This window comes from Anolis sagrei, chromosome 2, assembly GCF_037176765.1.
Source record: "Anolis sagrei isolate rAnoSag1 chromosome 2, rAnoSag1.mat, whole genome shotgun sequence".
Classification (NCBI taxonomy): domain Eukaryota; kingdom Metazoa; phylum Chordata; class Lepidosauria; order Squamata; family Dactyloidae; genus Anolis; species Anolis sagrei.
The window spans coordinates 221,896,018-221,908,126 of NC_090022.1; the positions used below are offsets into that span (position 1 = coordinate 221,896,018).

Genomic DNA, 12,109 nt, shown 5'->3' on the forward strand with positions numbered 1-12,109 from the left:
TGTGTCAAAGAAGTCTCCCGCCACCTTTCTCAGCCAGTTCGTCACTTTGATTTTCACCTCGTTGTTGTCGGAAAAGTGTTTTCTACCATGGTGTTCCTTCAATTTAGTGAACATATGATAGTCACTGGGTGCAAGATCGGGCTGTGAGAGGGGTAGCGTAAAACATTCCAACCAAATGAAGTCAACAACTCTTGTGTTGCATGAATGTGCGGACGTGCATTGTCATGAAGGAGACAGACTCCAGCCGTCAGCTTCCCACGTTTGTTTTGGATGGCTCTGCAAAGTTTCTTTGTGGTCCCACAATATCTTCCAAAAAAATCAATGAGTAGAACCTCTTTTCTGTCCCAAAACACTGACGCCACATATAATTCAGTTCAGACTGCATTATATGGCAGTGTAGATCCAGCCTCTGTCGCCTTTGTCTGATTCCATTCTAGCCAAATGGAGTCTGGACAGTTTGTATCCACCCATAGCCATTGTATCCATGAAATGCGACCCCTAAACTACACTTGTTTTGGTAATCCTATCTGTTCATGGAGCAATTACCATAATCTGGAATTTCAGTTTCCTACTTAGAAAGTTGAATTACTAATCATCTTATTAAATCAGACATGGGCAAACCTCGGTCCTCCAGATGTTTTGGACTTCAGTTCCCAGAAATCCCAGCCATCTTACCGGCTGTTAGGAATTCAGAGAGTTGAAGTCCAAAACACCTGAAGGGCTGAAGTTTTCCCATGCCTGTTTTAAATCCTTGTGATTGTAAAGCCAAATGAACTCTCTATAAAATATTTTTACCTTCAGACATTTGGTTTATACTGAAGAAAGCAAGCTATCTGCAAACCTTTGTTTTGTGCATGCTGAGCATTTCACTGCATCCGCAATCTTCTTGTCTTGCTAGTAATGAAAACACTAATTAAGTAATTGTTAATTAAGATAACAGTGTTAACAGTTAAGGGTTACACAAAAGCTTTCAAATGAAAAAATAGCGAAGAAAAACAAAGGGAATATTCATTAGAATTGAGAGTGAGCACATAATTTTGTGATGAAACAAAATGGCAAGTTTTGTATGAGGAGGAAAGTGTTATTATTCACTTCCACGGCTAAATTCAGTATTATTTACATCCTAGGTTATTATTTATTTACTTACTTACTTTATTTATACTCGTCTTCTTCCCCGAAGGGACTCAAGGCATCTTACAGTCACACACTTCGATCAATTTACAACAAAGCAAATACATTTTTTTTAAAAAAAACCCAGTGTGTATTAGGTTCAAAATACAGTTAAAATACAATAAATACAATTAAAATGCATTTTAAAACACTCAATTCTCCCCCTCCCCCAGATGTCAGCACAGATATTTTAAGCAAAAGTGTTATGAAAGTGAGCAATTAATATAAAGAGAAGTAGAAATATCTAGTATATTGAACTATCCACTATGAAGGCTGAAAACCAAGGAGAATGCCGGGACAGGCTGGGCTCCAGCTAAGCTCTCCCTGTAAGAATGTGAAGAGACTTTGATGATGAATAGCAGTCCTCATCCTGAATAGATGTTGTTGATCTCCAGTTCCCATCAACCCTGACCCTTTGATCATCCTGGCAGAGACTAATGAGAGTCAGAGTCAAACAACATTCAGAGAACTGTATGTTCTCTATCTGCATAGCTTATCATTTCTGTCTTCTGCCAGACACAGATATTTTTTTACTTCTGACTAGCAAGATAAGAGGGAATTACCTGGGCTTGGGCTGCACTCCTTAATTTGTTTGTGATTTGAAAACTTGAAACTGACATCAGTAGTGGACATAGCCTCCAGTATGTTACAGTACTATATAATGTACAACCCAAGCGAGCTCTTAGATGAGATAGGCTTCATCTGTGTCTACATCTTTCCTTTTCTTCCTTCCATATAAGACAGTTTTACAATATGCCTGAAGACAATTTGACCATAGGGATTTACTGTATGAGGTAGAAGCAGCAGTAGATTCTGTCTCACAAAGGGAAATGGAAATTGTTTGAATTGATGGAAAATAAATTTATTGTTCTGTCCAACATGAAGGACTACTTAGCTGGTAGCTATTTCTGCCTCCTTACTTACTCTGGCTGATATATCACGAGTCATTTCTACATGACTTGCATTTGTCAAAATAGAATATATAGCAAGGAGCATAGAACAAAAGCAAACGTGTGTTTGTGTGAAACCTGAACAAAAATGCTGTCATCCTTTTTCTAGGCCTCAAATTGCTGTACTCCAACTCAGTGAAATCTTAACATTATGTTGACACATCTTTGAGTCATCCCATTTTTTTAAGGCAGTCTATCTAAATAATCCACCCACCAGGCCTGAGCTTTGAATTCTTCAGATAAGGTATAAACACATGTTAGAAACAGAAGAAAGAAGAAAAAATAGGTATGGTTTCATCACCACAGTAAACTTCCAATGAAAGTAGCATATCGACGTGACTCTGATTTTTCCAAGCACTGGGCTATCTGTCCTTTAATATGGAAAAGTGTCAATATTGGTGAAAGTCTAGTTATGTCCTCTGTCAAGGTGGATCAGCCAATATGGGGCAGCTAGTATCATTTAAGGACCCTTCCAGACAGCCATATAACCCAGAATATCAAGGCAGAAAAACCCACAATATCTGCTTTGAACTGGGTTATCTGAGTCCACACTGACATATATTTCAGTTCAAAGCAGATAATGTGGGATTTTGTTCAGCGGTGTGGAGGGGGCTTAAGGAGGCAAAATATGGACTTGTGAGCATCTCTGGGCCCTTCCACACAGCCCCATATTCCAGAATATCAAGGCAGAAAATCCCACAATATCTGCTTTGAACTGGGTTATCTGAGTCCACGCTCAGATAATGTGGGATTTCCTGCCTTGATATTCTGAAATATAGGGCTGTGTGGAAGGACCTTTAGTTAAACATAAATAAAACCACCCAAATCTGGATAGGCAATTGCATGTTCACTTGAAAGTAAAGCTGGGTATAATTTAAATTGGAGAATTTAATAAGCAAAGAAGCATGAACAGAGAGTCTCAAGACTGCTCTAAAATTAGAATCGTGTTTCTCAAACTCTCCTCGACGTGTTTTGGACTTCAGCTCCCATAAATCCCAGCCATCTTACCAGCTGTTAGGAATTATGGGAGCTGAAGTCTGAAACATCTGGAGTTTCAGAAACTCTGGAATAGAAGGTTGAGCCTCCTCTGAAAAGATTGGGCAAATTGGACCATCAAGACTTCCATGCGGTTGAGACTTGTTAAGAATTATGAATTAAATGATTAAGTGCACATGTCTGGGCATGCAGGGATGCACACATAAACAAAAATAATAAGAAAACTTTGGGGTTGTTGTAGGGTTTTTGGGCTGTACGGCAATGTTCTAGAAGCATTCTCTCCTGACTTTTCGCCTGCATCTGTGGCAGGCATCCTTAGAGGTATGAGGTCTGTTGGAAACTAGGAAAATTGGGTTTATATATCTGTGGAAGGTCCAGGGTGGGAGAAAGAACTCTTGTCTGTTGGAGCTAGGTGTGAATGTTTCAACTGGCCACCTTGGTTAGCATTTGATGGCCTGACAGTTTTTAGGTGTGGGATGTTACTGCTTGGAGGAATCCTTTGAAAACGTTTGTAGTTGAACCTTCCCATGAATAACAAATACTTCACGCAGTTTATCTTATATAGACAGTCTCCAACGTATGAACAAGATAGGTCTGTAGGTTTGTTTTTAAGTTGAATTTGTTTGAAAGCTGGAACAAGTACATTTTTAAAGTTCCTGGTTTGGAAGTGTTATTTCCCATTTAATTGTGCAGTACTTACTTTGAAAGTAGCTGTTATACCACAGAAACTTTGTTTTTGTGTATCACAAATTATGTTAAATTGGTTACTACAGCATACTGACTCATAGTTATACACAGCTGTATGCATATAAGGCATGATGATGACACATGTATGTAAGACCATTCACTGGGAAACCAAGCATGTAAAATAACTGAATAATAAGCTAGAAAAAACGGGGGATTTCCATAAATGAGAATAGACAACTGGATTTTTTCTCCCTCTTTCACTTGCTTCACCTACAGGTGTGCAGAAGACGTTGTCAGTTTTTAGTGAACTAATTTGATATGACAGAGAGAAGACATGTCCCTGTGGTTACCTGCAATCTCAGAAACACTAATAAATAGGTTTCCATGGCAATCCTGGAACGATGTGGTAGGTGACAGATGGGAATGTTTTCAGTAAAAGGCAGGGGATGTGGTTCTGTATTTTGTACCTTGGACTTAATGATTTGGCTTTGAGGTGGACATATTTGTATTGCTTTACCCATAAAGCACACTTTTCTTCTTCCCACTTCCATCTTGTGTTTTTTTGTGCTTTATGAGTGATGCTGTCTTCTCTCTGTGTTAACATATTAAAATTTGAACCACACATTGTTGCACCAGCATGATGGCCAAAGTCAAATTGAGTTAGTCATGCTAAATCAAATTATTCTGGAGCATGCAACTTTATGTTATAATAATCAAATATCACTGTAATAATAAAATTAGCATATGTAATCATGTACATCTCCCCCAACAATAAAATGCTTTTGAAAATAAGGAGAAAACAAGCAACAGCATCTCTCCCAGTGCTGCTCCCATCCAGCATTATGGATGTTCACGTCAAAGGGGGCATGCTGGTTCCTAAAATCTAACTTTACTAACCCCACTAACAAGAAAATACATAGTTTCATTACTGGAAAGATGTGAAAGCATCTCAGTTGAAGCATTCATGAATAGAGACATGGCTAGATTCAATGTACACTTCTCAGAAATGTGTGTATGGTATTAGTCCCCTTTGCAAAGGTGCCCTAAGACCTGGAACACACTGGTTGAGAGTAATTTTGATAATAACAATTTGGTTGGAATCATTCCATGCAACGCAGCAGGTTTGAAAGACTTCAAACCACTAGGCCAGATGCAACTCTCAAGGATTTTCCATGTGGCCCACAAGTTTATGATGATGATGATGATGATGATGATGATGATTAGATACATAACCAGAATAGTACACAGCAAACAAGATTACCATGCTGGCTTTTGTATTTGATCACATGTCGGACACTTTCCAAGTGTCTAGGACTGCGTGATGTATCGGCGAATAATGGATGCAGATCAGAGTAGGATGGCCTTCTGCAGCTGACAGAGGGTAATTTTGTCAGCGCCAATTGTGTTTAAGTGCAGGTCAAGGTATTAAGGCACTGCACCCAGTCTGCTGATCACCACAGGGACCAGCTTTACTGACTTGTGCCAGAGTCTTTGCAGTTCGATCTTTAAATCCTCATATCGTGTCAGCTTTTCCAATTGTTCATCTTCAATCATACTGTTGCCTGGGATTGCAACATTAATGATGCATACTTGGTTTTTTAACACAATTGTGAGGTCAGGAGTATTGTGCTCCAAAACTCTGTCACTCTGAATTTGGAAGTCCCAGAGTAGTTTGTTGTGTTCATTTTCTGTGATCCCATCACAAGTTCCAATGAATCATCTGAGCAACAGTATTATGCCTCTGCTTGTAGGCTGTCTGTATGACCTTCATGCAGCAGCTGAGGATGTCATCTATCGTTTCGTCTGCTTCCTTGCAGTCTACACTTTGGATCTGTTGTCGACTTTTCAATTCTAGCTTTGATGGCATTGGTTCTAATGGCTTGTTCTTGGGCTGCAAGAATCAGGCCCTCGGTCTTATTTTTCAAAGTTCCATTTGTGAACCACATCCATGCTTTTTTGTCAGTTTTGCTCTCTATTGTTATTATTATTATTGTTGTTGTTGTTGTTATTATTATATACACAACAAGATTAGTAAACAGCAAACAAGATCACTATGCTGGCTTTTGTATTATTATTATTATTACTGTTATTATTACTGTTATTATAATATTTATTTATACCCTGCTTTATCTCCCCAAAGGGGACTCACAAAGTGACTTGACATAAAAGCATTAATATATTGATATTGATATAACTTCTGGGAGGTGGAACTAAGATATAGGGGCTGTTGAAAGTGTGAGAAGCTACTGAATGGGAACTGAAGGTAGTTTATAAAGAAGACCATCTTTTAAAATATATTATTAGCATATATTATATTATTAACAGTATAGCACCAGGCCATACTGCCCTCCTGTAAATGATAGTAAACAATGTTTATATCACTGTCAAATGATGGTTCATTTGGGTTGAACTCTGGATAGAAAAAGGCTCTTCCTACCAGCCTCTTTTGTGGTAACTGGTCAGAGAAGGATAAGTGGAGGAAGGCGGAGTGTGCAAGGTTGAAGCAGCAGGAAGACATTTATGGCCTACAGACTTTTAGTAGGGTTTTTGTTCTGGATATTTTTTTCCATATGTTGTATGTCTAGGCGCAATGAGCTCACAGCTACTGTCTGTTTGTGGACTGTAAGGCCAAGGAGCAAACCGTATTTGCTCCTTGGCCTTACCCATCTCTAGGGTAACCATCTCTAGGCCTCCTCCTTCAGTGTGGCCTACACAAATTCGTTAAACCTCATATAAATGTGGAACTGATGCAGCGTAACATTTGCAGCTAAAACCTTTGCTGATGGGTTTTTAGATTATAATATTCCTTTTCACAGCATCTTCCTCTTCTAAAATCATAATTAGTATGTTTGTACTGGTTGCCATCTTAGATGCATTAATCAGTGTCTTATTTGATAAGGTGCTTCTTTCCAAATACCCAGTTGATTCGGGACACATGTGCAATGTATTAAATTGAAAAACTGGTCATCAAAGCCTCCTGGGAAATACTTACTCTGAGAGTCATTTATCATAGTATTTACTTCGTGTATTGACAAACAGAGAAGGAATATATAGTAGGAACTGTTAAAGGCAGAGATAATCACATGCAATCAAAACTGACATTAATGAAACACAGTTGGCACATAAAAATGGAGCGGTAACATGGTTTGCATTTTACAGAAGAAAACCTAGAATGTATTCATAGCTAACCGGCCTCAGGATGTCAGAAATAGCCTTTATGAATATTTCATGATTACCATACTGCTCTGGGTTCTGACATTACCTGATCTAGAATTAGCTGTGTGCCAGCAGAGATGACTCTTTTTATGTGTCAGCGGGCTAAATTGGAAAGTCCTGCCCTACTGGGGCTCTGCTAGATGTGTATTGTGTCGGTTCCTTGAAATTAAAAAAGTGTTTTTCATTTGTATATGCATATGTGTATATCTATGCTCATCCATTCATCAATTCATATGTTAAGGTATTTAGGATTGTTTCCTCCAGCACACTAATTTAGTTGGGAATGGACATGAAATTTTGAGTCAGTTATGTTTTAATAAAATTCAGTATCTATCTACATTGATGTACTTCTTTGTTGGTTGGTTGCATGCTGCAAGTCACTTTGGGTGTGAGAGAATCAGTTTGTCTACAAAGACCTTGCCCAGGGGACGCCTGGATGTGTTACGATCCTGCAGGGAAGCTTCTCTTAAACATCTTGAGCTCTGAAGATTACCTGGGAAGCATTGCAGCACACCAAAATACCTGGGAGTCACTCTGAATTGTGCATTGCTTGAATATCAAGCAAAAAATTGGTGCTAGAAATAATATCCTACAAAAGCTGACTGGCACAACCTGGGGATCACAACCAGGTACAGCGAAGACACCTGCCCTTGCTCTTTGCTATTCTAATGCTGACTACACATGTCACAGTGGATGTGGTTCTTAATGAGACATGCCGCATTATCATAGGATGTCTATGCTATGCTATTATACTGTTTAGCTAGTATTGCATTACCTGACATCCGTCAAGAAGGAGCAGCCAATCATGAAAGGACCAAGGCAGTGACATCTCTGGCCCATCCTCTGTTTGTATATCAACCAGCATGGCAACACCTTAAATCAAGAAACAGTTTCCTAAAACCAAGAGAGATACCCGCAGGAACACCTCAGCAAACAAGAATCCAAAAGTAGCAGGTTGTCAGGACATGATTCAAAGCAGGATTTGACACAGGGTAAAACCCAGCACCTTAATCAGTGTCTGAGATTAGATGAGGAACTCCCTCCTGGACACACAGAAGATTGGGCGACCTGCAAGGTGCTGAACAGACTGCGCTCTGGCACCATGAGATGTAGAGCTAACCTTAAGAAATGGGGCTACAAAGTGGAGCCCATGACATGCGAGTGCGGAGAAGAGCAAACCACAGACCACCTACTACAATGCAGTCTGAGCCCTGTCACATGCACAATGGAGGACCTTCTCACAGCAAAACCAGAGGCACTCCCAAGTGGCCAGCTTCTGGTCAAAGGACATTTAGCATAATGCCAAGTTTTTAAAACTTTGTTTGTGTTTTCAAATGCATTTTAACTGTACCCTCAACTTGCTTCTCACACAATAAATAAAATACCTCTTTGTTCAAAAAGAGTAGTTCCCACTTTAAAAAAAATCCTTGTTCCGATTGCTGAAAGAATGTATAAAGTTGGCTTTTTCTCCCCAACACACTCAAAATTAAATTTGTTGCTTTAATCTCTGAATTTTCTGGGAGCATCTTACATAGGGATTTCTCTTTCTCTTAGGATGCTGGATTCTGATGTCATTCCATTACCACATATTTATGGAGCCAGAATTAAAGGGGTGGAGGTTTTCTGTCCACTGGATCCCCCGCCTCCTTACGAAGCTGTGGTGAGCCAGATGAATGTGGACCAGGTATTGTTCTTTGGATTACATCTGTTAAATGTGCTCTCCCAGTGAGTTAGTATAAATAATTCCATATTTCAGATTGTTATATTTTTCAATTTGGATTATATGCATCTCAGACACGTCTTTTCTTATATTTGTCAACTAAATGTTTTACATTTGAAACCGATGTCATGATTGACTTTCTTCTTTTTTTAAAACAAACTCATTTGCTACCTGAAAGTTCTAAAAATGTAAAATGTGTTTATATTTTTTTGCTCCCAGCACATAGAGATATCCCAAAATTTAATTTAGTTGTAGCTGCTTCATGTTGCTTCTGACATATGGCAACTCTAAAGCAAACTTAACAAGATAATCTTCCTTGTCATATTTGGGACCAGAAGAGGTAGCAACCTTTTTAGTCATTGAATTCAGATTTTTCATACCCTTCTCAAAGTATGACCTCATATATGCCGTGCTTGCTGACTCTATTATGTACTGGATTTTGAATGAAGGAAAGATGTCTTATATTATTGAGACATGGAGAAACTGCCGAATGTACTGTTGATCAGACAATTGATTCTATTATGTTACGGATAAACCATCATAAAGCATGACCGTATTTTTCTATTGATTATTTGAGTTTATTTTAACACTGTTAATTTTCTGTTTAGGAAAGTACACTTCAAAGTTCAGATGTTGCAGAAGATTTTAATGGCTCATCAAGACAAAATGATACACATGTATCCCAAGGTAAAGATTGCGATTGCACTGATGATGAATTACAAAGTTATGTGATGGCGAATTCCTGCAATTTTCAATCATCGTTTTTAGTGCAGTTCTGTTACAAGTATTTCCTACTACTGTTTACAACAGTGTAGTAGCGCCTCCTTTTCCTATTATACATGTTCTTTTTCTCTGATAGTGGATTTCATTGAGGCAATTTCCCATAGTTTAGAAGTTTTCAAAAGTGATCTCTCCCTCTCTCTTGCCATATTTACACCAACAAAAAGGGCAGACTCATTCTGAAGATGGGATTGGCAGTTCAAGTGACATATGGCTACTTCCTAGGAGGATTCAGCCTTCTTTTGCTTTACCCCAACTTTGCTTCAAGGCCCCTTCTACACTGCTATATACAATCCAGATTATCTGCTTTCAACGGAATTATAATACAGTGTAGACTCATATAATATAATATAATACAATTCAAAGCAGATAATGTCTGTTGGGATTCCGTCCAGGCAATATTCCCTAAAAGCATCATATCCTGTCTGATCTTGGAAATTAAACATGGTCAGTTGGTTAGTACTTGTATGGGTAACAGCCATGGAATCCAAGGTGCTGCAGGCTATATTTCAGAGGATGAAACTAGCAAAACCTCCTCTGAGTAAATATTCCTTTCCAAATAAATACATAAGAAATTCATGGAGTTGCCATAAATTCACAGATGACTTGCAGGCCTGTATGCATGTATGCACACACACAGACATACATATATATATACACACACTGATGTACAGAGCAACCTAAAAAGAATATGGGAAAATGTGCAAGCTCTTTCTTGTTGTTTTTATAGGAATTTTAGTATTTGCTACTATTGGCTTCACTGCAAAATGCATTTCTAGTTGCTTTCCATTTTTGCAGAACTCATAATTTGTATGGACAATACCTACAAGCAAGGCATATTTCCCTACTACCGCATGTTCATTCTTGTAAAGTGCTCCAACCGCATAATTTAGTTCACAGCTGATGTAGATTCCCCCTGCATTCTGTCAATGAGAATTGATTTAGTTGTTCTCTGCTCACTGTGTGTAGAAAACGGCAGACAGAAGCAGCAGACGTGGCCATGTTTGTCCAACCACACTTCACAAAACAATTGTCATTAGATTAAAATGGAACTTCAGACAAGGATACAGAAAAAAAAAAAACCTATTTTGCCTAAACAGTGTTTTATCTAAGATCTGTTAGGATGTGCCTGCAAATAAGCATTGGCTTCTGAGTTACATGTATAATAAATGCTTTTTCATGGTGTACAGAAATAACATACCCAGTCAGTGAAAGGCTGACTACAGTGTTTACTGCTCTGTATCTCTAGATGGACGAAAATAGGCAGACATAGATTAGGGCTGACTCACAGAAGTGTTCCTTCCATTTAATGCTAATGCAGTCAGAAAAGAGGGTGGCAAAGGAGAAAAGGGGTGTTTAGGACAGGAGAGGAAACTGCTGATTCTCTCTGTCTATTTGGCAGTGCCTGGCAACGGTATTGATCGCCCAACTGTCGTTGCGGCATGGTTTTAAATCTGTCTGCCTGTCTCTGGACAAAACTCTGAAACGTGACTTTCTTCTGGAAGAAAGCCAGTACATTCTGGGCCTAGTGGTTCTTGACGCCTAAGCCAGACTTTATTTCAACTGGATAATAATAACCCCCTTCCCAAAAGCAGTTGCTGCTCTTCTGTTGAGTAACTTCAGCAAACAACTGCTAAAGATAACAAATAGCAAGTATTATAAATTCATACTTTTTGATCATAGAAATAAATTCAGAGTTGAATTTATTTCTAAGTCAAACAGTATGAAGTTGAGCTGCAGAGTTGCCTTTTCGTTTTCTTTAAGGGTAGAATAATCCAACCAATGTTTATTTCACTGGGAAGATGATCATGGATCCACCATAGTCTTCATATTTTTCTTAAATCACTTTTATTGCTTCATTTCTTGAAGAAGGAAGTCACCTTAACTTTGGAGTCCCCGATCGCGCAGTGCATTAAACCGTTGTGCTGGCAGGACTGCTCACTGAAAGCTCAGTGGTTCAAATCCAGGGAGAGCACGGATGAGCTCCCTCTGTCAGCTCCAGCTCCCCATGTGGAGACATGAGAAAAGCCTCCCACAAGGATAATAAAACATCCGGGCATCCCCTGGGCAACATCCCTGCAGATGGCCAATTCTCTCACTCCAGAAGTGACTTGCAGTTTCTCAAGTCGCTCCTAACACGGAAAAAAAAAACTTTACTTTTTCTTCCCCAATCCTTGTTGCTGCTTCATTTTGACAGATATGTAGAACTGGAGTTCCTGGCTTTTATATATTTACTGTTAGTATTTCTGAATTAACTGATATGCAGTATACAGCATTAAAACTGGCTCTGGATTAGTCAGTAGTGGGACTCTTGCACTAACAGGATTTCTAAACATGGTTCCCAGAAGCAATTTTTTTGGGGGTGGGGAGTAAATATAAATGAGCTATAACTAGCTTTTCATTATTCTGTCTTGCATTGACTAAAGTGGCTTTGGAAAATACTCCTGTCAGGTTAAATGGTTCATTTTCTTTATTCCATTTCTACTTTGCCTTTTTAGGGCAAGCCTTCACAAGATAGCTTACTGTAAAAGTGTTAAAAGGGAGTTCAAGAGTATAAATAATGCATAAGAATTACATCAGATAGGAGGCC

The 12,109-nt window shown here is 38.8% G+C and overlaps 1 protein-coding gene across 1 annotated transcript in view; it reads left to right on the forward strand.

The window, feature by feature from the left end:
- The window catches only part of ENTREP1 (endosomal transmembrane epsin interactor 1), a 38,583-nt gene that overhangs the window by 19,349 nt on the left and 7,125 nt on the right, over positions 1–12,109 (forward strand). The window contains exons 7-8 of the mRNA XM_060762229.2: positions 8,574–8,703; positions 9,348–9,426. Coding sequence (XP_060618212.2) covers positions 8,574–8,703; positions 9,348–9,426 — 209 coding nt within the window. The remainder of the gene's footprint in view (positions 1–8,573; positions 8,704–9,347; positions 9,427–12,109) is intronic.